The 25,847-nt window shown below is 48.9% G+C and overlaps 2 protein-coding genes across 4 annotated transcripts in view; one reads left to right on the top strand and one right to left on the bottom strand.

Annotated features, from left to right (window-relative positions):
- FBXW4 (F-box and WD repeat domain containing 4) overlaps window positions 1-7,912 on the top strand; it is a 76,571-nt gene extending 68,659 nt beyond the window's left edge. For both annotated transcript variants that reach the window (XM_036898950.2, XM_057506240.1), the window contains exons 7-9: window positions 6,317-6,457; window positions 6,925-7,066; window positions 7,262-7,912. In XM_036898950.2, the coding sequence (XP_036754845.2) occupies window positions 6,317-6,457; window positions 6,925-7,066; window positions 7,262-7,381 (403 nt within the window). In that variant the 3' untranslated portion in view covers window positions 7,382-7,912. The remainder of the gene's footprint in view (window positions 1-6,316; window positions 6,458-6,924; window positions 7,067-7,261) is intronic.
- Window positions 7,913-8,590: 678 nt separating this feature from the next.
- On the bottom strand, window positions 8,591-25,842 carry DPCD (deleted in primary ciliary dyskinesia homolog (mouse)). Of its 2 annotated transcripts, XM_036898952.2 has the most exons (6): window positions 25,725-25,842; window positions 20,870-20,950; window positions 16,143-16,267; window positions 15,668-15,801; window positions 9,344-9,446; window positions 8,591-8,925 (listed from the first exon to the last, which is right to left on the bottom strand). In XM_036898952.2, exons 1-6 carry the CDS (start codon window positions 25,786-25,788, stop codon window positions 8,821-8,823), a joined length of 612 nt encoding a protein of 203 aa, XP_036754847.2. In that variant the 5' UTR covers window positions 25,789-25,842; the 3' UTR covers window positions 8,591-8,820. The 2 variants fall into 2 exon arrangements, with proteins under 2 accessions (XP_036754847.2, XP_057362230.1); XM_057506247.1 differs by lacking the exon at window positions 20,870-20,950 and having other exon boundaries at window positions 25,725-25,820.
- Between the last annotated feature and the right edge of the window lie 5 nt (window positions 25,843-25,847).

The raw sequence follows: 25,847 nt of genomic DNA, 5'->3' as shown, positions 1-25,847 counted from the left end.
GGGATGGAGGGAAAGACACCCTGGCGGAGGCATCTGCTTTTGGTGGGAGGGAAGCAGTGGACAAGATGACTGGCTGTAGCTCTTTCCCAGAGAAGCCCAAGCAGATAATAAAGCCATGTAGAAAACAGGATTAAGGTAATGAACAGGCAGGACAGAGTTTGATCTTTCAATAACACCAAAGCCTGACTGACAGGCCAATCTGGAAGGTGGAGCGACACTGCTGGCAGGACTGGGCGGCGGGGCTGTGTGCGGCGCTGGGTGGATTCTTTGCTTTTAACATGTCACTGCTGAAACCCGAGGAGTGCCAGGATTTTCTCTTTTATGTGTATGCTACGACTTGGAGGGGGAAGAAGTGGAGGGGCAGCTTTGCTCTGAGCATCGCCCCTCCAGGGGCTGCCCTCAGGATGAAGGTGGGAGCCAGGACACACCTCTGAGGTGGAGGTGCCCTGCTGGGCACTAGCACCCTCTCGTCCATCTGTCTCACTCAGATGCTGTCCGCAGGCAGCCCGTGCTGCTTCTCAGTGCCCGGAACCCCCTTCAAGGTCACGTGCCTCCCTCACCTCTTCATTCCACTAAGACGCCTGGAGGCTGTGAGCGAGGAGGTGCTGGCTGAAGCACCCGGGCCAGAGGACAGAGGAGCCTGGCTGTTCCCCTCTCCCTTCCTCCTTTTTTGCTCCTGAAGGTGGCAACCATGTGTGGGTCCAAGAACAGGTTTTCTTTTAACTTGACTAAATTATGTGGAGAGAAAGATGGAGTCCTTTGCCCAGCCTGGAGGTACCAGAGTGTTCCCGCTTCCAAGGGTAAATAGTCTTCAGGCTTGGTCCTCAGCCCCATGGGCTCCATCTTGACAGCGCCAGCAGCCCACCACTGAAGTCTCCCTTGCTCAGCCTTGTAGTCCCATCAGGCCTTGAGGAACTATGTCAAAGCCGGTTTCTGAGCCTGTGGTTTGGAGGAATCAAGGCCCATCTTGTGTTCTGTGTCTGCATTGAGCAGAGCCCTTGGCCAGGCACCAGGGAAGGTGCTGTCTGTGTGGCACACCTCTCAGCTGCTGGAAGGCCTGGGGAGAGGGTCTGGCTGGCCTGACATCACATACATCCTTCCTCCTGGGCAGTGGGCAATGGATGGAGAGGCCTGGATCCCAGACCTGAAGGTGTCACAGTGGGTCTAGCCACAGCCCTGTGCCAGCCTAGGGACCATTCCCAGCCTGGGTAGGGAAGGTGGGGTGGGTAATGGTGGCTTGGTGGCCCGGCTACTCCTAGTACATTGCAGGCTCAAGTCCTCAGCTAGGCACTGTGCTGGCCTGTATGTATGACCATATGCATGGCCCCTGCACACATCCTATCTCCCCTTCAGGCCAGAGTCATCCCTGGTTCCCCATTACTCCTCCATTTCCATCCTAAAGCCCCTAAGTCTTCTCTTGCTCAATGAGGGCAGGGCAGATAGGCTTCTCACACATTCTGACAGGTGCCCTCTATTTTTTCCCCTCAGCCTTTGCTCCAGCTGCCTCAGGGAGGTGGATTACACTTCTCTGCCTACTGAAACTCTTATTCTTCAGCATAATGAGCACTTCCACCAGGAAGCCCTCCCTGATCCTTACCCCTGTGGCCATGGTTAGTGACCGTTAGAGCACTCAGTGCTGCCTTGTCAGCTGCTGTGTGGCTTAGTATAGCTCTCTGGCTGGGAATTTGTATTGGGAACCTGGACTGAGCACGGGAGATGCATATCAGGGCATATCTGCCAGCCTCTGGAATGGCAAGAGGGGCCTGGCTACAGACCGTTCTGACCATCTGCAGAAGGCAGTGGTGTGCTGAGTGCAAGCTGGGCCACTCTGAGGGCACCAGTAGTGCCCATCCGGCCCAGGTGTGGCTTTGTCTCTGCCGCAGCCCTCTGCCTCCACCCCGGGCAGGGGGCCTGGCTCTCAGTCAGGGTGATTAGGGAATTGCCCCTCTTTAAAGTACCTGCCTTCTCCTTTGAAAGTATTACTGACAGGTTTTTTCATTTTCTTTTTTCTTTACCTCTTTAAGGAACCCTGTAATTTCTTTCTCTTTCTTTCTTTCTCCCCCCCCTTCTCTTTTTTCTTTCTTGTCCCCTCTGTCCCCCTGAACTCTTTGAAATTGGCTCTCTGCCTGCTGACACCAAACTGATACTTTGCGTTTCACTTCTCCTTATCCCTTTATGGCAACAGATGTTGAAATTTTGTATCCTTTTATCTGCCCGGCTGCCCCTTCCTGTAATTACGGTCCCCTTGTTAGCAGTACAAAGTGGGCTGCCTGGCTGCTTGGCCTTTGAGCCATTGTATCTGAACACGTGTGCACGGGTGGGTGCTGGGGGCTGTGCACATGCACACACATGCATGGGAGAGGCCGTGTGCTTGGGAAGGGCCCTTCCCTCTCACCTGATAGGGCAGGAGCAGGGAAGCTTCCACAGGCTTCTCCTGGTCTCTGCCTCTCTGTTGTTTGGCACCTATCTGCCTCCTTGATTTTCTTGCCCTTCCCTCCAGAGGACTGGACTAGGACAATCCTCCCTGCTTAAAAGGCTCATGGCTGAGCCATGTGCACCCAAAGGCCCACCAGGGTCTGGAAGCCAGATCCTGCCCAAACTGGATTTGTCTACTACTGGGAAAACAGCCCAGGTGCTCTGAACCTTTACTGTTGCTGGGCCTTCACCTGGCCATGCCCCGCCCCCACAGCCCCACTACCTCTTACAATCCTGCCCTTTATGAAGAATTGCTCAATACCCACAGCCAGAAAGGTTCTCTGTCCTATAAAACTTTCTTTCACCTCCCCTCTGGCAACCACGAGGTCCCTGTTTGTATTGTTGGTTGGGTACACGTCATACTTCTTTCTCTCCCTCACTAGATTGAAAACTCCTTGAAGACAGGGACAGTGTCTCCTTCAAAATCATACCTCACATTCTCCCTGCAGTTTCTATTAAGCACACTGCCTTGTATACAGAAGGAGCTCAGTAAGTGGTTGTGATCAAAGGGAAGAGAAGGAGTTAGAAGGCAGGAAAAACCTTCCACTCTTAGTGACCATGTTGAGCCCAGCTTATACCTTCAGGCCATCCACCCCTGGGAGCAGAGATGTAGGAAGCTGAACTGTTTGTCAACCTTCCATCCTTTCCCTCACCCAAAAGCCATTGTTGCATTTTGGGGTCACACATGCCAAATGGGGGTCCTCTCACCAAAACAGATGCAGGGAAGAGCACTCACAGGACCCTCGGGGAGCATCCTCAGGCACCCAGCAGCTGTGAAATGGTGCAGGGGCCACGGGCATTCTTACATGTGGGCTGGCAGGTGGCAGCCAGGGATGTCTTCAGTGGAATTGTCTGGGCAGTGGGGTGAAACGGACCCCCTCACCTGATCCCGTCCTCAAGAGGCCCTGGAATGGGGCCGCCCTCTGCTCTTCCTGCCCAGTACGCTGGGTGCTCCCCAGGAAGCCACGCAGAGCCAGGCCTCAGGAACAGGTCTCCTGCAGGCTGCCCTCCCCGGCCTGGTCCCATTTATCAGGCTCACAGGGGCGGCCCCATCTGTCTTTACCTCTCCCTGGGTTGGGAGAGAACTGCTGGAGTCAGGCTTGCAGAGGCCCCTCAGCCCTCAGTGGGTCCTGGAGGCCCAGGCTTTGTGCGCAGGAGTTGGAAGGCAACGGACTTTTTGTCTGCCCCTGTATAGTGACAGTTCTGGCCCTTGCTGCTGTCTTGGCCCAGGGCTCTGAGCAGCAGCCCTGTTCCCACACAAGTCGTGTGACAGCCAAGGCTCGGCACCCCCTCACAGCCCCGACAGTGAGAGGCCGAGAAGCATTCTTGACATTCTTTCCAGAGAAAGGGGGTGAAATGTCTGAATTTGGGGGTCACCATGTTATACAAATTGCAATCTAATCGTTTTTACAAGAACACACTTGTAGTAGGAAAAGGCACCCAGGAGGAGGGGCTGTTTTGTCCCCCTCCCTCCCAGAGTTTGGGGCTATTGTTGAGCCGATCTCACTCCCTCCACCAGAGTGGTTGAGCTAGAGTTTTCTAGTTAAATTGGTCCTGGGGCGGGGGGCCACGAAGGGCCCACAGTGCCATTTCTGTTTGTTTTCCCAAATCAAAGCCCCAGCAGGGCTCCTATGGCACCGCTGGGCCGCTATTTGAAGAGAAGGGCCATTTCCCAGAGCCTGGGGTGTCAGTTTATGCTCTGAACTTAACCTCGCGGGCACTGCACAACAGAGCTTCAAGGATCCCGGGCCCAGAGTGAAAGAAATTGTATCTTTTTATTAGCCCATTTAAAGTGTGTGTGGTCATTTCAGAACATCAGAGAACAGGGCAGCAGAAAGAAGCTCCTTAGCCTCTGGACAGGCTGGGCTGGCAGACGGGGAGCTTTCAGTACTTGCCTTAGCCCCCAGAGGCTGGTGCCCACTCCATTCCAGCCCTTGGGTTGCCCCAGAGGGTAGGGTTCTGTGTTTTTTATTGCAGACATAGTGGCATGGCACTTTCCAGTGAAGGCTCTGATGCCAGGGCAGGGGTCGAGGTTGGTAACTTGGTCTAGATGTTGCCCTTATGCTGCTGATCCTGCCCAGCCCATGGTTGCCCAGCTCTGCTCTCCTTTCCTCTGAACCTGGGACCAGGAGTGGGCAGGTAGAGCCATGCTGGGCTTCCCACCCCCAAAACTCCACTGCCTTTCATCTTCTATTTCAAACAGACAAACATGAAATTACTTCTATAGATTAAAGGGAAGAGCTCCTCCGTCATTCCTGAAGGCCTAATGGAAGGGGCAGGGCCCCCAAATCCAGGAGGGACAATTGCACGCATACGCACGTACGTGTGAGAGATCAACCCCTCCCTGCCGGGCTCTGGCCTGCCCAGGGTGGGAGAATCATGGCTGGTGGCCCATCGGGAAGGCAGGCCTTCCTGGGAGCCAGGTCAGTGACCTCCCGGAGACGCTGATCTGGGGAGGTGGCTTTCTGCCTGATCCCACTCAGGGCCCCCCCAACACACAGAGCCTTATCATCTTCCCAAGCACACTTGGGAAGGAGGCTGGGGGCAGGGGTCTGATATAGGGCCTAACCCCTCACTGGACAGCAACAGTGCTCCCTATTGGGGGCCACCACACTGCCCAGGGCTTGAGGGGAAAGGCAGGACAGGCAGAAAGGTACTCCCAGTTGCCTCTGCTATTCCTTCAGCATTCAGCCTTCAGCAAGAGGACGGCTCCACTGAAGAGAAGGGAGGTTGAGGGTCAGCAGCTGCGGGACGTAGAAGGGCTGGAACTGTGGTCTGTGTTCACATGGGCTGGTAGCCTCTCCTGCTCAAGCCCTTTGGTGAACACTGCTTGGCCCAAAGCTGGGCTGGTGAGACCACAAAGTCCTCCCCACCCCATGCCAGGGCTGCTTACCTGGGTGTCTGCGTAAAGGGTCCATGGCCTTGCCTCTCCTGTCCTTCCATGGAAAGGCCAGCATCTCTTGGGTGAAGCTGAGGGGTCAGGCTTGGAGGGTACCCCCCTTCTCCTTTATTCCCCCCAGTCACTGTGCTGAAGCTCACTTCTTCTACCCATCCCCTAGCCACAGGGATTAGCTGCTGCACTTGATGTTGAGGGGTAGTTGCTATGGCCAGAAGGCCCCCCTAAGTGGTCGCTAGGGGTCTGGCATCAGGGCGAAGGGTCTGTCCACTGCCGCGGTCACGGAGGGAATTACACAGTCACAAAGAAATTGTTCTTCTCAGTAATCTGCTCTCGGCCACCGGGAGGGGGGAGGGTTGGGGGAGCAAGCTGGAGCCCCCGCAGGCTGGGGGCTGTGATCACAGAGGCGTGCTAGCCCCGGGCTGGGGGCCAGCCTGGCCAGGAACACCAGGGACCAGCCCGCTAAGCTGCTTTCTCAGCGATTTCTCTCCCAGACACAAAGGTGTTTACTTGTTTTAACATCTCTTGGGACTCTCCTTCTCCCTTTGTGTGGTCTTTATCCCCAATGAGGTTTGAGCCCCAGATTACAGGCGGGAATTAAGGCATTGGACTCAGGCAGCTCAGAACTGCATGACCTGCAGGATCAAGAAGTATAAAGTAACCAAGAGTGGGGGGGGGGGGCGCCGACCCTTCGGCTAGGCCCATTCATGTCCTGCAGAGGAGTGGCCCAGCGGCAGGGCCTGCAGGTGTGAGGCCTTCAGCTGGGGGAGGGGCAGGGACAGGGACAGGGGTGATGGGTGGGAGTCAGGGCAGCTTTCTGTGGCCCCTTCCTAAGGGAGTCTAATTCTAGATGAGGAAAGAACTTCATTTCCCTAAGGACTGAGGCCATTTGAAGGTTAAAGAATATGTGTGGGCTTCTCATCCTCTGGCCTTCTCTCTCCCTAGTGGGCAGCTGATGACACACCTGGGCAGTGACTTCCCCCCAGGGGCTGGGGTGCTGGATGTCATGTATGAGACCCCTTCCACACTCCTATCCTGTGGCTATGACACCTACGTTCGCTACTGGGACCTCCGCACCAGTGTCCGGTGAGGGTGCTGGGCGGGAGGATGAATGGTGGGCCCACGGGAGGGGGCACAGGGACTCCATGTCAGGGGCCAGTGGGGAACAGTCTGCAAGGGCAGATCAAGCTTAGCCGCCCCACCTTGGCTGCCCTGGTCCCATGGCCCAGGAGAGCACAACAACCAGGCCCTGATAAGGGCCTCAGGAGTGGCCAGGGTGCTGTCCCTCTGCTTTCTGTCCCAGCCTTTCTTACCTCTCTGCCTCATAAATCCTGGCATATAGCTGACCATGTGGAGGACAAGTGAGGGCATTAATCTGCCTCGGGGGCCTGGTGAGAAAGAGACCTTTACCAAGACTTGCTATTTTTTAAAGAATTTAGTGATTTGGCTTCTCTCTCCCTGCCAGAATGGCTTCCGAAGACCCCTGGTGGGAAAGCTGGGGTGGCTTGGGAGACCCCCTCCGAGCCTCCCCAGCATGTCCTCTTCCTGAACAGGAAGTGTGTCATGGAGTGGGAGGAGCCCCACGACAGCACCCTGTACTGCCTGCAGACAGACGGCAACCACCTGCTGGCCACTGGTTCCTCCTATTACGGTGTAGTACGACTGTGGGACCGGCGCCAAAGGGCCTGCCTACACGTAAGTGTCCCGCCCACCCCACACCCTCAGGGTGCCAGGACTCATTACTATGTGTGCATGTGCCAGTGCCAGGAGAGGATGGGAGGAAGCCTCCTGCGGCACCTGCCCCACTGCACGGAGCCTGGGAATCCTGGGTTAGGGCTCTCCCACCTCCCACGTGGGATGTCCTGGCCATTCCCGTGCCTCCCCCTGCAGGCCTTTCCACTCACGTCAGCGCCCCTCAGCAGCCCTGTGTACTGCCTGCGCTTCACCACCAAACATCTCTATGCTGCGCTGTCTTACAACCTCCATGTCCTGGACTTTCAAAACCCATGACACGGCCACCTCAGCCTGAGGGCCAGGGAAGCCAGCTACTCAGGGACCTCTCCTGTGGAGGGTGCAGTTACGCCTCCTCTTGTGCTGGGCCTGTGCTCCTAGACCTGTGCCCACAGTGCTCGGCACCGCCCAAGGTGCAGTCCCTCCTAGGAACCATTTGGAGAGAAGGGACTTGCTGCTTTGGAGAGGGTGAGGGAACCAGGCCTGGAAACGCCCACCTGCACCTTCCCAGAGCTATGACTGCTCAGAGTGAGGCGCTTCAGACTTTTCAGTTAGTCTTTTGGTCCCTTCCCTGGAAGGAAGGGTGAGGCTGCCAGTATCCCTGCTGGCACTGGCCCCCACCTCCTCAGTCATTCCCTGGGGGATTCCAAGACCAAGCTCTGGGGGGCTGGAGACTCACTCTTGGGGCACTGTGGCCTGATCTCACTTTGTAACCAAGAAAGGACAAGGGGAACTCAGCACGACCTCAGGCCAGCTGTTGAGACATGCTACAATATTCATTTTTGTAAAAATAAAGTGTGACTGTTCACAGCTCTGGTTTCTCACTGGCTGGGGAGTCCTTGGGGGGAGAGGGGAGGCAGGGAGAGGGAGCAACAGATTCAGACTTGGGGATGGGCATGCTGGAGAAAGGAGAAGAACAGACTCATGGCCCAATGACTCCATGTCCCCAAGAACAAAGAGTTTTCTGCCAGAAAACCTTGCATGCCCACCCACCCCTTTGGCCCTGGTGGTAGGGTGGACAGCATCTCTAGGGTCAAAGAGGGGCCCATAGAAGGGCTTCAGGGGTGAGGGGGGCACTATAAATTGCTGTCCATCTTTGGTGACCTTGCTCCCCCCTATTCCACCGTGCACTTACAACCCTTATTCTGGCTTTACATGTACAATGTCTTAATATCCTGGGCTATTTCCAAGGTTTCTGCATTTTTAAAAACTTGTCCTTTGCCCACCTTTATCTTAGGGAGTGCCTCTGGGCCACTTCAGCAAACTAAGCTAGCACAGGGTCCCTTCTAGCCTAGTCCTCCTGAGTTTATGCAGACAGGCTCAAGCAGCAGCCTGGCCTTGCCCTACCAGGGTCAGAGTTCCTCCAACCCCTTCTCCGTCTCAGGCCCATGCCTCCCTTTATGTGGAAGACTTTATGTTGAAGGTCCCTGGGATAGAGAAGGGAATGTCACTGGCGTCCTCCCTGGGACAGGCATATAGAGAGGTGGATAAGAGGGCAAGCCACCCACAGTGACTCAGAATGACTTTACTTAGGAGGTAAGACCAAGGTGAGATGGGGGGACTAGGAATGTCCTGAAACCCAGTTCTAACAGAGTCTGGATAGCTGCTGGGAGAGAAGAGGCTGCCCTGTGCCAGAAAGGCCCATGCCTCAAAGTCTCACAGGCTGAAGGAAAAGCCTCACCCACCCTTCACACTGGAAGTGCAGGCTCAGGGGTCCACTACTGGGTCTTGCAGTCCCCATCACTGCTGTGGGCCGTCTTTACCTTCTTCAGCTCCTTCTGCAGCTCTGACTCAGCCACCAGGACCTGCTTTGGCTTCTGGTACTGTGAATGGAACCAGTTGGAAGACATAATTCAGTCACATACCCTCCTCATTCCATACAAACAGACACCCTTTCTGATCCCCTTTATTTGAAGATGAGGAAATTGAGGCATACAGGGTTGAATGATTTGTTCAAGGTCACATGGCTGGGAAGGACCAGGCCTTGGGCTAGAATCCCAGTGCTGTGATTTCCACCCCTCCCCATCACTCCCTATTCTCTTCCAGCTGTGATTTATAAGCTCAGGCTCCTCCCTGCGCCCCCACCCTGCTCTGCCCATGTTGAATAGAGATGCCTGTTTGCTAGCAAGCACACCCTAGGGGCTGCCGCTGAAAGTGTGGACTCCTAAGGGATGGGAAGTGGGCAGGGACAGAGGGTGCCTCTCCCTGACACAGTGGCCAAGAAGTCTGGGTGAATCTTACCGAGATGATCAAGGTGCAGTTGGCATGAGCAAAGCTCAGCAATGAGTCATCCAGAGGTAGCTGGTATCTGTCTAAGTCAGGAATGGAGAACTTCTTGTAGTACCTGCGGGGACATCGAGAGGCCATGGGGATACCAGCAAGGTAACCCCAAAAATGGGGCATCAGGCCCTCTGCCACCAAGCTCCTACACAATTCTCCCATACCTTCCCACAGAGCCAAAGAGGAAGAAGGGAAGCCAGTTAGAACCCCAGGATTTTAGAGCTTAGTGGTCCTGGAAATAAAAGAACGAAAGGCCTACGGCAGTTTAGCAGAAAGGCAGGATCAATCATGATTCTTTGATTGGACCATGGGTTAGAGTGACTCATACTTCAGGCTTGGGACTCCCAAAGTCACGTAGAAGAAGCTTCCTGGAGTATACAAATAGCTCAGGCAAGCCAGGCCTTCTCTGTACCCCAAGAAAATGGGACATGTATACTAATAAGGGATAGAAGAAGGACATCTACGGCGCCCCAAAGCTGGGGACTAATAGTTGCCATTTACATGGGACTTCCACTGAAGGCCTCAGCTACCTTTTTCCTCTTTTGGAACTAGTTCTTTTGGGGTCTTTCAAGGTCCTGTTAGCTTGACTCTACTTACAGTATATGCCAGAGAGGGAACTACATCTACCCTGAGAGGACAGACCATGTGACTCATCACAGAAGCAGGATCTCTGGGGCTCTGGCCTGCTTTGCAGGCCCTGAGACCCCACTCCTCCATTCCCTATCATCTGCAGGTGCTAGTCCAAAGATTAATGATCTGTTTTCGTAAAAAACCAACCAACAAACAAAAACTCAGACAGCATAATGTGTGTAATTGGACTTTGTTTTGCAGGAAACTTGACGTCCTTCACCAAAGAGGAAACTTGGACTCAGAGAGGTGAAATGTCTTGCCTGGTTTCACAACTAGTTGTCAGTGAAGTCAGGGTTACCGTTCCTTAGTCCTGGTCTGGTGCTTATTACACCAGAGTGCTTAGAGTGGACTCCTCACCTCTAGCAAAAGGCCCATTTTCCTTGGTGGCAGTGTAGCCTGCTGGGACTCTGGCCAGTGGCTGCCAGACCTGTCACCTGGGCATGGCGTCACTGCTGTGCACGGGTATGTGCGCTGGGAAGAAAGGCTGAGGCAGGTACAAACAAACTCAAGGGGCCTGTGGATACTTTTAATACTTCAAAGGGGTCTTGTCCTTGTGGTGACAGCTACCCACGTACACTTGAGAAGCCCTGCTGCCCTGGGACTCAGAGAGTGGACATCAAGGCAGCAGCTCTACCCCACTCTCCCTGCCCAAAGCCTTCAGTTCGGCAGAGGCTCTCAGGGCTCCTCTCCCCCTCAAGGTGCTGCGGCCCATGGCCAGTAAAGTATGTTTACTTAAAGGTTGACAGTTCAAAAGGAGCAGGGGCTGGGAGATCCTAATGGCACCACAGGTTCGCTTGATTTTCCAAAGCTCTGCCCCAGGGAAAGGGATCCATCTGCCTGCAAACCAGGGTGGAATGCTGGCCTCATCCTCCTCCTAACTAGCCCAGGCTGAGGGCTCTTCCTGGGGCCTTTGGTTTGGCCAGCAAAGGTGGCAGACACTGATAATAGGGGGGAGTCAAAGGTTAAACAGCAGAGCTTAGATGAACACAAAGGCTTGTTAGGAAGTGTTAACATCTCTGCAAATCTACACAAGCAGCAGAACTGGGAAAGCAGCAGCCCAGCTACACTGAAAGGGACTGTGTAAGGCCTTGCTGCATACAGCATGGGAACATCCTTTCTGTCTACCTGGCTGTGTGTTGGGGAAGGGGTGGGGGAGACAGGGACACACCTGTACATCCTCAAAGAGGCACTGTCAAGCCACATTCTCCAGGCTGGGGCAGTGAGATTGGAAAAAGAATCCTAGGGCTTGGCCTCAACAGCAATGACAAGATCAAAGGGAACTTGAGGTGAGTGGCTTGCCCCCCCATTCCCTTTACTGTTCCCACCACCTTTCACCAGGATGCTGGGGAATGAGGGCACAGTGGGTCTGGAGGCTCAGCTTGTTTTGAGTCTATTCTAATGGATTGAGTTTATTGGTTGAAGTTAAAAAAGCTTTCTCAGAGGCTCCAGACAGGCAGTGTTCAAGGCAGTATGGGCTTTCTGCTTTCTCCCCTTAGGGCACAGCCCACCCCCTTCTCTTCCCCATTCCCTGGCCTTGGGGTTTGCCCTGAGAGGAACTGCACTTAACTTTCTCACCAGTACCTGGACTAGAGAGGTGACCCACTGTGCTTCTGAGAAAGTCAGAATGCTCAGCCTCAGGCAGCCCTAGGGAGGCAGCAAATACTTCTTAGGCATCACATGTGTGTGTCCCAGGCCTTGAGCTATGGGCTGGGAATTTAAGGATGAAAAAGAAACAAGGGCATACCCTGCCTGAGGAGCACTTCTTGTGTTTCTGCTAAAAGTTCAACTCTTACAGGGGGTGGTTCCTGGGATTTTTGCTGACATGCAGCACTCCCCACACTCCCATCTCTCTCCACTGTTCTCAGGCTCAGCCAATGATAGGTGACATTTATTAACGCTTATTCTGTACCAGGCACTGTTCTATACATATTGAATCCTCAAAACAACCCTCTCAGGTTGGTTACTTCTATTAACCTCACAGAAGAGGAAACAGACACAGAAAAGTTAGGCACCTTGCCCAAGTCTCTAAACAGGTAAGTGGAGATGCCCTTGTTACAAGTGGTAATTCCCCAAATCTTGTGATTCCCTCCATTTTTCCACATTCTCTTCTCAAAGTAACAGACCACCTTCATCTGTCCAAGGATGAGGCAGATACAGGGGTAATCTCCCTTGGGATCCAGCCACACTGCAGGTGCTGTGGGCACTCTATCTAACACACAGTGCTTCTTTTCTGAATGTCAAAAGTGTTCAAAAGACGTATGTGGACGTAAATGCTTCTCAGAAGGACTCCTAGCCCTACTGGGGAAGGCCACTTAACTTCTGTTTCTTCCTCAAAATTTCTTCCTCAAATAAAGGAGCTGACTGAGATGGACTTTAAGTCACTGTCAAAGGGCCTAGAACAGGCCAACTCTGTACCTTTTCCCAACCTGTGCCAAAAGTGCAGCTCCTTCATTGTGGCTATTTCAAAAATGACCTACTGTATACCCTATTTCTCTCTATTTTTTTTTCTTTCCCAATTCACAGTCCTTTCCCAACTCATTCTCCCTTGCAGTGGACTAAGAAAGACACAAGAGGCCAGGCCCTGAGAGAGAGAGAGAGACCTGGCTGTTGTGGGGTCACATGGGCCATGCCCCACACCCCTCCAGAGGGCGCCATGCACACAGACTCGGCCAGAGTGGGCCAGAGAAGCCTCTGGCCAGTCGGCCTTTAGAAAATCAGTACACAAATCTTCCTTCTTTCTTAAACATCAAGGCTCCAGGCAAACTGGTCATCCCTGCCTACAGCAGCCCCCTTCTAGAGTCACGATGCAATTCATGTACTAAAAACTCTTGGAAATCCTACCACAGAAAAATTTGTTTAATCCAGTTACCTGAACTTAACCACAGAATCCTTTTCCTACCAATGCCTATTAACACCTCCCAGAGTATTAGTATCACCCAAGTCAAATAAGCCAAGATCTCTTCAGGTTCCACTTCCCAAAGAGTTGTTGAGGACTGCTTCAGGCTGGCCATGGTGCTGGGTGCCTGTACATACAATTCCATCAAAAACTGCCCGGACAATCCATGAGCTAGGTATGAGTGTTCTCCTGTGCCAGATGAGGAAACCTTGTCCCAAATAATAAAATTAATATGTGGCAGAGGCCAGATTTAAGCCATCATCTTCCCACTTGGGCACCCTATCTCATTCCACTTAGAGCTGCCAGCTCCTTAGCTAAGGCTAAAAACCTTCCTTCTGCACAAATGCTCTTATCAGGAACAGACGCGGTGCCACACCAGGATACTGGAAAAGCATTTCTCCCTTCTCTGATTCCTCACTAATAACTGAGGCCAAGTACATAATACACTGGAATCAATTCCTTCAAGAAAAATGGCTAACCTTGTTCTTCGGGGATAAGGCAGGTATGGACAAAGGAACTCTGGCTTGTACTAGTAACCAGTAATATTCCAGAACAGAAACTCTAGGTGAAGGAGTAAGTCAAATCAGAGAGAAATGCCACAGTGTGCCTGAGCATCAAGACTGTCATTAACTTTCCCTTTAGAAGTCAGTTCATCATGCTGAATAAATACATCAGGCTATAGATATATTTACAAACTCAATAACATATCATACAAATAAAAATATGTACTCTGCCCACCACCAGATGGTGTAATGATCAGAAAACAAGATGTTTTAAATCTGAAAAAGTTAAACACTGTTCAAAGGAATAGCCCTTGGGTTCTGTTTAATTAGTGGTAGTAAAGCTATAGGACACATTACTACTCCAAACAGAAGAGATGAACATGCCACTAGGCTTAGGAAAGAGCAGTTAAGAGTTCGGTAGCCTCTCTCCTCATCTCCCAGAACAGGGAACAGAGAAAGGCTGGGCTGAGCCAGGCTGGGACACTAGAACCAGAGGCTCAGCGTGGGTTCTGAAATGGGCACTCACACAGTCTTCTCCCCTCTGTGGGAATCCAACCCTCAGCCCTGCCACCTCCCAGTGCACTACCCTGATCCTAGCTGGCATCACTTATCAGTTCAAAAATGGCTCCCCTCTGCCTTGGGCACTGGGGTGGGCCTCTAGCCATGGAGCTCCTGGCCAACAGCGCCACCTACGGCTGGATACGTGCAGGAGATGGGACCCAGAGGATCTGCCTGCAGATGAATTTTTTGGTGAGCTAGCTAGCCTCTCTTCTCTCACTCCCTGGTAATCACATTTCTGCCTGATATCTGTATTCGACAGTGACCTCTGGGGGACAAACGGGAGGCAGCAGCCAGCTCCACAAACTGCTGGGCTGCAGATTCAAGTGCTATCAGAAGCACTTTTGTTCTCAGTTTGGACCCAGGGCCTCTTACGCCAGGGAATGCTTGCTGAAGCATGGAGTTTGTTTTCCTAAAGGCAATTTCTGTGTTGTCTGAAATTGCTAAATTCCACTTTAGGCACTGACTCCTGTTAATGATGAGAACAATAACAGGAATAAACTGCCTTTTATCTGAGGGCTTCAAAGTGCTTTATAAACGCAAACACTTATTATTATGACTTTATATTTATAGGCAAGGCCCACTGCAGGGGCTGCTGGCTGCATGTACAGCAATATCCTGAAATTAATTCATTCATCTCCACCCCTTCCCCATCCCTTTAACCCTGCCAACGTTATAGGGTACTGGGGTCATAACAAGAGGGCAGACCCAGGGCTGTACCAGGGAAGCCTGAGAGCCACGCTGCCTCCCTATGGCCCTCATGGACCTCAGGCAGGTGGGAGAGGAGGCTGGCACCACACCACCTGAGAAGACGGACAAAGAGCTTGGTCCTTCTACTGCACATAAACCAGTGGATGGGCACCAGTGGCCTAAGTGTGGCCCCCACGAGGCATGCTGGGCAAAACCTTCCACGTCAGTGCCCCAACTCTATTTCCCAGGAGTGGGTCCCTGCTGCCTCCCTATGGCCCTGGTCAAGACCAATTCATTACAGGGCTCATCTCTTCTCATATAAGCAGTCAGAGCTCCAGAAACCCAAAAGGGATTGATGTATTTCAAAAACGGTCAGCCCAGAAGTACCCCTGGGTCACATCTCCATTTTGGCTACCTTCTGTCTTCTCAATCCCACATTTTGCCTCCCCACTAGCTGACAAGGAGAGGAGCACAGGGAAGTTGAAAACTCCTTTTGAAACATAATGCAAGAGACTTCCAAGAGATCAAAGCATCTGTCCACCTGTCCTTGGTGCAGGGCAGAATCAGGTCTCTTGCTCCCAGGCCAGTAAAGTCCTGTAACTGCCACCTCAGATAGGTATGCCTTCCAGGCCATGGCTCCCTGCCAGGTTGGACAGTGGTATCACCAGGCCAAGTTCACCGTGGACTAGGTCCAGGTGGGAGGTCAAGGTCACAATAACTTTAGAGCAGAATCACCTAAAAGCACAAGGTAAAGGCCAAGTGATTGCTTCATTTCCTCATTCATTCAACAAATATTTATTGAGCTCCAGTATGTGCCAGGTACTGGACGAGTCATTTGTTCAATAGCTTTCAGCACCTGCTGGGGCTTTAGTACAGCCCTTCTCTCTCCCTCAGAGCTGCAAGAGGAGGCTTCTTAGCCATCCAGTATAGGGAACAGATTGAGCCCTAACCCCAAGTCAAATATCACCCCCAACTTGCTCATAGGCAGGTGCCCACCATGCCACTTACTTTTTGTTGGTTGTTCTGACAGTGATGCAGCGTTCCTTCTGGTCCACACAGACACTGTAGACATCCTTAGGGTAGGGGAGGTTTCGAATCCGCCATTGGAAACTCATCTTGGTGTCCTTGCGCATGAAGATGGGCTGCAGAAGGCAAATCCAATTTCAGGACTGTTCTTGGAGAGGGGTAGGGCAGGGATAGCAACCTGCTCCACAAAGCTCTACTTGGGGGCACTCTGGGAGACCCTCAGCTCTTCTCCATAGTTCCCGTTTGATGCTGCCATCCTGTAACATTCCAGGCCCGAAGCCCTCACCAAACCAAGCTAAAACCCTCTGGGTATTCATTCAAGCAAATGTTTCTAGAGTACTGTGTCCAGCTGGGCACACTGGAGATGATGATATGAACATGACATGGTGCCCGCCCTAAAGGGCCAGCAGCCCGCTCCCACCCCAGCCTCTCAAGGACACCGGACAGATAGACATACATTGGCACTGCTCTCCTGGATGAGTTCAAGCCCCAGGCTCCCTCCTCCTGGGAATGTTGGCTCTCCCACCTCAGTCTGCCACTGGCTCAAGGCTCCTAAGGCACTTTTCACACGCCACTTTCTCACTGGGGAGAGAAGGAGGCAACAGGGTAATGGGGAAGAAAGGGACTCTGCTCTTTTCTGCTGAAATATCAACAGCACATTAGGTAATTGGAACAGGATAAGAAGTGCCTACAAGGATAACAAGATAAGGCTACAGGCCTTTACACTGGCTTTGTCCATCTGAACAAGGACCTCACAACCTCTGAAATCTCAATATGGCATTTCAACATCAGACAACTTGTAAAGCTCATATCATGGGTGCCCAGACAAAAGGAATTGGAACAAAGCTCTAAAAGGAGCCAAGAGGAGTTCAGAAACCCCAGATGTGACTTCACGTAAGAGGAAGATGCAAGGATTAGGAAAAGGATAGCTACTGGTAATGGGAAATTTTGGATCCCAAAAAGTTTGAGTTGAGATGCACTTTTTCCCCTCTAAAAATGTGCAAAGAAAAAATGAAGAGGGTGAAAGCTGAGGCAGATTTGTCTCATGATTCTGAAAGTCCAAATAAAGAAATTCACTTGTTTCACATGTATTTGGCTTGAAACAATAGCCCAAGTTGTATTTAAAGAAAATTTAGGCACACATATTTTTAAAGCATTATTTATAGAAGATCTAATGTGAATTTTGTGTGGAGTCATCCTTTTTTTATAATGCAAGTAATCATCTCTATTGTACCTGGTTTTACAACCCAGATGTTTGCCTAAGATTTTTTTCCCCCAAGTGAGCAACATATATTATGGGAATTTTAAGTGAAAAAACTAGTTCAGTGGATAGTACCTGAACCCACTTAGCCACGTCATAGTGATGCTGTCACACAGCTCATCACTGCAGGGGGACCTTCCTGAGCTGCAACCCCCTCAGTTCCTTTCCCTCCCTGCTGCAGTGGGTATCCTCCAGCCTGGGCAGCCCAGGTGCTGCTAAAGGCCAGCAGCCTTCCTGAAGCAGTTGTAAGGAGTTGAACAACAAAAAGTGCCCGCGATTCTGTCATAGTCGTTCCCATTTGCTCCTTTGTCTGGGCTGAGGGGTGAACGCTGCAGTCTGATCTCAGGATGGGTTTCTTTGAGACCATGTGAGCAGCTACGCCAGACCCAAACACTCTCACTGCTCTAAGTAAGGCATGCAAGCTGAACACAAAAGTGTGCTGTAAAATTAGAACTTCCCCTTGAATATGTGTTTTTATAAGGTCTACTGAACTCTGCAGTGTGATTTTATTACATCTTAGGGCCAAAAATTCTCCCTAGAAACACATTTCCAAGTTTATAATGAAAATTAATAAGGGAGAATAAAACTTGGAAATATGCTTTATAGGCAACTTTTTTCCCCCCACAAATTCTTCTCCTCTCTTAAGTGAATGGACTGTGACCAGAAGTATATCCAAATATATTCATGTAATACCTTGCTTAACTGGAAGCCAGCCTTCTGGCTATTTTACCTTTTTTTTTTTTTTTTAACATCTTGGGATTAAATTCTTTGGTAGAAAGCAAAATAAAGTCTTCCTACTCATTCCCTTATAAGATCCAACAAATGATTTTGGTGAAGTCCTTGCTATTTTTCCCATGTACACAGACTTGAATGCACATGTGCAAACACACAATTTGTCTTGTCTTTCTTGTCCTGTCTTTGTTCTAAACTCAAGGACAACTCCTGCGGCAACAGAAGACTGTTTTCCACCTGCTGTCACTCTGATTTGATTATATGTTAAACCCAAACTGGTGTGTGCAAGGCAGCTCCCTGGGATGCTGTCATACCTTCCCGGCTGGGCCAAGGCCAGTCCTTGGAAAGGAGACTTTCAATGACCCTGTAAAGAGTCTGATGGGGAATATATGGAGGCAGCGCCTGGGGGCTTTTTTCCTAAATCAGCAGGAAGCAGGCTGATGTCCCTGCTGAAAGGAGGCCCCAGTCTTCAGGTGGGCTGGGAAGCGGAGGTCCTAAAGGCCTCTTTCCCCAAAGCTCCCAGCCCTGGCTCACTTCCAATGTGGATAATTACATTCCCCTTTCCTAAATACTCCCTGCAGCTTAAACTGGATGTAGGATTCTTCTTTTCTGCCCTAAAACACTGCAACATTGCTATGTGGCTATTAAACAGCTGCCACGTCCCATCCCTGAGGAGGCTGAAGGGAATCAAGTGGGTCATTTATAAAGCCAGTGAAGTGCTTGGGGATGAAAGTGCTCAATATCCTCCCAATGCAGCCTGGGGTGGTTAGGCTGGCGGTCAAATACCAAAGCGGATGAAGCCAGTAATCCAAATGTAATCGCTGGGGGATGGCCAGCCCTTCAGCCTCTGCTCCCCTACCCCCCACACGCTGTGCTCTTCTGGGGCTGGTTTGATGTTCCGATCATTGTTTGGGGGCCCTTCAGTATTTTCCTCTATGAATACATACAGCATTCATTGTGGGGGGATGGGAAGGCACAGCATTACAAGGCTAGGAAAAAACATGACCCTGCTATGCTTATTAACACCAACGGGAAGAACTCCATCCTAGACACATGGACTACTGGCAATTCCTCCTCTGTAAATTACTTTTGGGGTTTATCTAACAGGAAACCAGTTTGGCCAATTGTAAATTTGTATGATTAGCTGGATAAATGGAAACTATTCTCATTTATGGCCACAATAACTCTGTCCACATTTTACTTCATAGAATGCACACATACAAGTCAGATCAGGCCCTGGGATTATTTATACTTAAAAATTAATAACGGTATTTTGCAAGAGGGGTGGGGGTGGGGAGATGGTTGGAGATGGCTAAGAAAAAGATCAGCTGTTCAAAGAGCCTGGTGGTTCAAGTGGGGTGTTCTTGTCTGCCCATCTCTGTCCTGATCCCACCAGCCCCTACTCAGATCATTCTGGGAAGAGAAGAATTTAGTAAGAAGAAAAGAAAACAGTTAAATATTCTCAACTCCCAACAGTATGTTGTTGTGGATTAAAGCACAGGCTTTTAATCAGACAGATCTTGGCCTAAATCCTAGCTCAGAAACTAACCAGCTACCTGATTCTGAGCAAGGGGCTTAACCTCTTGGAGTTTCTGTTTTCTCTGACTGTAAAATGGGGACAACAGTACCTACCTCATCAGGCTGTTATGAGTACGATTCAATAAGATAATTCAAGTAAAGCACTTAGCACGGTATCCAATAAAAGTTACAGCATTAATGTCATTATTAGGTAAACTTTGGCCAATGTTCTCCTACGAACCTCCATTCTTGCTTTTAAAAAGGAGTTTGCAGGCCACTGTCTATTGCTTACCTGCCAAGAGAAGTGACAGGTTAATGTGGGATGCTACAGATGAAGTAACCAGGACTTGTTTTTCAGTTTATTTTTATGTCCAAACACAACTAAGAGGCCTGGGTTTTATTTGTTTGTTTTTATAGCCGCAGCAGCTATAGCTGTTTTATTTGCTCTGTGTAGAGAGGAGAGATGGGGCTGGGAGTGGAGCTGCAGCTAGTTTCTGGCCTGAAGATGGTGTTGGTTAGCCCATGTGACGTCTGCTTTCATAAGCTTGCCCCTGTTAGGCATTACAAGGCCGTCATCCCCTGGGAGCACTATGAATTACAATGCATTGTGAGGGTATTACTACTGTATTGGTTTCCACCAAATCAGTGTCATATGCTAAACACATCAAGATTTTTCATAGCATCAGACTAAACCAACTGGGACTGGAACCCAAGCAGCTCATAATAAGGAGGGATCAACACTTTACTCTGTGACTGAACATGAGCAGGACACACATTTTAAGATGGGAGACTAAAGGAATGCAAACCAGTGTAATCCGCGTTGTGAGTCCTAGACATTTATGAGCTGTCAGAAAAAGGGAAAAAGAAATTCCCTTGCCAATACTACCTGTCGATCAGGCACAGGAAGAAATTAAAGTCAAGAAAAATGACAAGAAAATAACCCAACCCATGATTCTATCATTGGTCTTAGCATTTCAGGTAGAACTTAATAAAGAGACCAGCTCCCACTGCTGACAGTCTCCGGCTCTGGGTCAAAAGCCAGCCACCTCACTCTAGGAAGTCAGTTAATGCTGATGTGCATACCTGGGAACAGAAAATGGACAAATCAAATAATTCCCAGAAATCCGAGACGGAGCCCCTATTTATGAGCCTAGTCTTAGAGGAAAAGGGCTAAAGGAATGAAAATGAGTGTGGCAAAACTACCTTCTCTACTCCCTGCTCCTTTTGATTCAGACATTCTCCAACATGGGGGTCATATTTAATAGTGCCACTTTCGAAGCAAGGTCAGAAGAACAAGTAAAAATACTGCAGTGGGCCTACCCTTACCACCACTCAGCCTAAAAGGCTCACTTCCAATCCCGCCTCCTCTATAAAGTTTGTTCCCAGTGGTTCCTTTACACCCCCTTTATGATCTTAGAGGAAGAATACTCACTCTCTCATGTGTTTGGGGGTGGGGTGGGATTTACTGGTCAAACAGACTCCCATCTTCACCTGGTGTCCAGCCCCGACCTCCGATTATTCTCAGGAACAATCCTGCCTTGATCGAGTCAGTCTCCCTTAGCCTCTGCATTTGGTGCTGGACTCCTCCCTCAAGCTTCAGGCAAGGAGGGTTCACTTGTGCTTAGATCACCTCAAGTGCTCCTCAGGGCTCACTGGGAGCCCCTGTCACTTACCAAGTAGTTCACCCGTCTTCTCATCATATTCTTCGGCCATTTCCTTCCCATCTGGGAACAAATAGTGCACCTTCCTTCTTCCTACACACAAAGCAGAAAGTGCCTTACCCCCAAGCCTCCTCTTAACTTGCACCTTGAAGATCAAGGGATCTACCTGGGAAATACCAATGGCCCTGGGTGTATTAAGAAACCCTCCCAGAACTGCCTGCAAACTCCTTGCCAGCCTTTGCCCACTATTACTTTAAGACATGTCCTGAGATTCACATCCTTTCTGAAGTTTCTGTGAATGTGTCTTTGCTCCGCTGTTTCCTCTACCAGCAATATAGCTCCATACTTCTTCCCATCTGTTGAACTCCTCCTTGCCCTTCAAAATCCCACTCAAATGTCACTTCCACTGGGGAGTATTCCTACACTACCACCCTCAGCTACCTTGGCAAAATTCATCACTTCCTTGTTTGTTTGTACTCCCATCGTGCTTCAGTCATAACTACAATGGAGGACTTATCACATACTATACTTTGAAAAGCATCTGTCTCCCCAGGAATGATTTCATATTTATCATTCTCTCCCCCATTCCTAAAACCAAGCCTACGCAGGATATTGAATGGGGTTTCCTAATCAATCACCCCTTCTAGCCATGCCATCATTCTGCCTTTTGCACATCTCTCAGCCATTCCTATCACATAGCCACACAATGTTAGTCCCCATGTGTTTTCTTCAGGGCATTTACCTTAGTTATGATTTTACATCTATTTGTGTGTTCCTTTAATTACTGCCTGTGTATTCTACTAGATAGGAGGGGTTTTATCCACCCACCCCTCAACTCTATGGTTTCCCTAACACCATGCACAGTATCTGGCATATATTAGGAGCTCAACTAAATATTGATTGAAAGAATGAACATGATTCATCTTTCACTGAAAGAACAGAAGAATCCAAGGGAGGCTTCTAGCCCAACTCTTCCACCTATGTAGTATAATCACAAGCATTTTCTTAATAGTAGTTATGTAATTCCTCTTATTTTTACAGATAAATAAGTAGACACAGATAGGCTCCTCAGTGAGACAATAACAGAGGACTAATGCCCAGCAGACAGGTACCCAACATGACCAAGAGCCCTAAGGTCCACAGCCAGCTAAAGGTGCCACTAGCCGACTTGAAACTGTATCTGCTCTACCAAGCCTTTTTTTTTGGTCCAGTTCACTCACCTAGGACACAGCTCCCTAGGGTTACTCCTAATCTGTATTCTGGGTAAACATCTCCAAATTTGTAGGGCTTTCCAGCAGGCCCCTACCATCACACCACCCTCAATCATTTGGATGGCTCACAGGCTGGAAGGGGTTTTCCTGTCAGGAGCAGGGTACAAGGCGCTGCCTGTAGGTAGCTAAGGAGACTGGCCTGACCCTATTCTCCCCCTATAGTCCAGTTTTGAGTCCAGACCACTGGCCAGGCGCTTTGCATGTTTTATTGCATTTAATTATCACAAATAATCCTATGTGCCCCATTAACTGATTTCATAAACGTGGAAAATTGAGGCTTAAAGGTCATGAAACTTGTCCAAGGTTATAAACCTAGGAAATGACAGACCTGGGCTTGAGACAAAAGCCCATGCTGTATTAACCATAGTAGGATAATTTGTGTGGCTTTAAACATTTGCAAGATTGAAGACTGTTCCAAGGATTTATTGGATCATGTTTCTAGTGAATTACCTATTTTAGGCTTTAGCGTATTTTATTTGGGTATTCACCTTTTTCTTAATAATCTGATAGAGCTTTGTATATATTGTTTCGATTGCCTTTTAACTTTGTTTAAAGTGGGTTCTCCCAAACAAGGGTTTAATTTTTATATAGTTGACCATTTTTTCCTTTGTGTTTATTACACAGAAGTTGTGCTTAGAATATCCTTCCTTACCCAAAGTTTACATAATATTTACCTATACTTTATTCTAATAAACATTTATTCTGCATATATATATGTATATGTATGTGGATATTAAACTTTTTTAGTATTTTGGTAAAAAAAATACATATGCATGTATGCATATACATGGAAAAAACAAAAGTTTATGTATGAAAACATGAATTATGATGATCTCTGGATGGTAGGATTATGAGTGACCTGTTAATTTATTTTTCATATTTTCACAGTGAATAGAAATTCTTTCTGAAAAATACTTAGTGTATTGGGTTCTCATTGCCAATAGCAATGATTCTTGGTGGGAAAGAGGGATGGGTACTCCACCTGCCCATTTCCACATCTGCAGAGTAAATCTACAGGACAGATTTGATAAGTTGTATCCCTATATTTATTATTACTATTATTATTATGTGGGTTGGAGAAAAAAAAATCTAACATTGTTTTGTGATTCTACTAACAAAAAAACATAACGAAATTGTCATATAAACATTGCCATGTGATCAAAGGAAGTGAAAGCAGGGACTCAAACAGGTATTCATATATCCATGTTCAAAGAAGCATTATTCACAATGGCGAAAACAAATGGAAGCAACCCAAGTATCCATCAGCAGGTGAAAGGATAAACAAAATGTGGTACATACATACAATGGCATATCATTCGGCCTTAAAAAGGAAATTTTGACATGTGAGACAACATGGATGAACCCTGAAGGCATTATGCATAGCGAAACAAGCCAGTCACAAGAGGGCAAATATTCTATGTATTTGTAGTAATACAAAATGTAGACAAAATGAAGTTAATATTGACAATGAAAGTAAACTGAAATGGTGGTGGGGCATTAAGGAAAACAGGGTCTCTGTACTTCCTCTTCTCTGATACTGTTCTCCAAAGGAAGTTAGATTATTCTGTCAAACCATAAACATCCTGGACAAACATCTGCTGCTCACAACAAAGCTGACTTTTGAAACCTAGTGATTAGTATTAGCAACCAATTATGTACAGCTAAATGTAGGCTACAGCAGCTTTAGTCAATCATAATTGTTTCAAAACAACTCATGTAAGCCCCTTGGAGTTCCTCTTTTTGCCTTTAAAAACCCTCGGCCCTCTCCCTTTTTCCGAGCATACATTTGGGTTTCTTCCCAACTCTGTCCAGATTCAATCCCTAAGACCCCATTAAAAGCAACTAATTGTTTTATAGCTTTTCCTTTTTTTGGTCCACAGTCCACTTACATGAGTTTTCTACAGTAACCAAATTCATAAACACAGAAAGTAGAATGGTGGCTGCCAGGGGTTAGGGATAGGGGGAATAGGGAGTTAAGTGTTTCATGGGTAAAGAGTTTCAAAGATGAAAAAAAGTTCTGAGATGGATGGTGGTGATGGTTGCACAACAATGTGAATATGTTAATGTCACAGAACCGTACACTTAAAAATGGTTAAAATATAAATTCTGTTATGTATTTTTTACAATAAAGACAAAATACTGTCCTCTGAGATAATGTCTAAAATCTTTAGCTTGGCATAGGAGATCTATCACTATATCCCCAATTTATCTGCACTCTCTCTTCACTTTCCACCATTTCCCCTCATTGCTCCTTAAGAGACCTCTTATCCACGGTTGTATCCTAGCCCTTGGCATGTGACACAGTGTAGGGGGTTGTTGTGACTGACTGGGTGAATGCTTTAGCCTCACAAAATGTTTTGTTATTCCTCTAGTAATCAGCCATATACTTTCACACCTCCATGCCTTTACACCTGAGTCATTCTTTCCAGAATAGTCATCCCCTCTTCTCCACTTAGCAAATACCTATTAATTCTTTAGAACCCATAAACATCACCTCTTCTGTCAGGTCTTCTTCAAAAGATGATCAATTCCACCAATATGTTCTCATAGCATTTTATTGAAGATTCCAACCTCTATTTAACACACCCTCTTACTTATTATTTACATGGCTTTTTCCTAATCACTCTATGACCTCCCGCAACAACATGGCTTTTTCTATCTGCTCTAATACATATCTTGGCAAGTTATTTAATAGCAAAAGAAAAAAATAGTAAAAACAAGTAAAATAGTAGAAGCCTCCCTAAATGCTGTGTAAATGAAGCAAATGAACAGGTGATTTTTAATTTTGATGCTTACCTGATTGGCCTCTGCCTGTGGACGTGAGTCCTTAGCTGGTATCCTAGAAGCTACAAGAATTCAAACCTAATTGATTCTGGCTGCCAAGTGAGCCCAGGAAGGTACCCTGAAGCACAGGGGGCCCTACACCAGCCAATCCTAAGGTGAGAGAAAGTCGGGAGTCCAATACAACCTGCCCACTTCTTTTAGGCAGCATTTTAGAGAAGGTTTATTTACAAAGTATTACACCTGGAAAGGACCTCAGACATCAAGTTCATTTTTCAGATTAGAAAACTGAGATCCAAACGAAGGGGACGACTGGAGATGCCATGGTGAATCAATGGCAGAGGCATAACTAGCGCCGTCTTTTATGACATCAGGCTGCCTCCAGCAATATAACACCTAGACTGAGGTTCATGGGATCCGAGGTCAGGATCGAATCGGGGAAGCTGGGGCTGGTCTAAAACCTTGAATTTGTTTCCTCTTCTGTAAAATGGGGTGGAAAATGAGCCTCTTGGGACAGCGGTGAGAAGCAAACGACATAATGAATGTGAAAGGAATTACCATGCATTAATAACAGAACTCAGAGCGGAGCGAGGCGGTGTAAAGGAAACGAGGGGGTGTCCAGAGACGCGTGTTCCAGTCACGTCGTCTCTCTGGGCCTCAGTTTTCTCATCTGTAAATGCAGGATCTGGCCTGGCTGCCGGCCGTGACCCTTCCAGTTTTGCCGTCCCAGGCTCTGAGGCCCTTCCCGGACGCCCAGCACCGGGGGCCGTACCCTGGGGAAAAGGACGAGGGGGCTCGTGGGGGGCTCAAATTACCGTCCTGCAGTAGTGCCGTCTTCTCGGCCGTCCGCAGACTCTCCAACCAGCCCGTCACCGCCATATTCCCTCCGCCCAACTGCGCGCCCAGCTGTTGCCATGGCAACTATCCGCCTACGGTCA

Source organism: Manis pentadactyla, chromosome 8 (assembly GCF_030020395.1).
Source record: "Manis pentadactyla isolate mManPen7 chromosome 8, mManPen7.hap1, whole genome shotgun sequence".
Taxonomy (NCBI): Eukaryota; Metazoa; Chordata; class Mammalia; order Pholidota; family Manidae; genus Manis; species Manis pentadactyla.
Note: the sequence above shows the minus strand (reverse complement) of the source record. Positions and strands in the feature narration are given on the sequence as shown.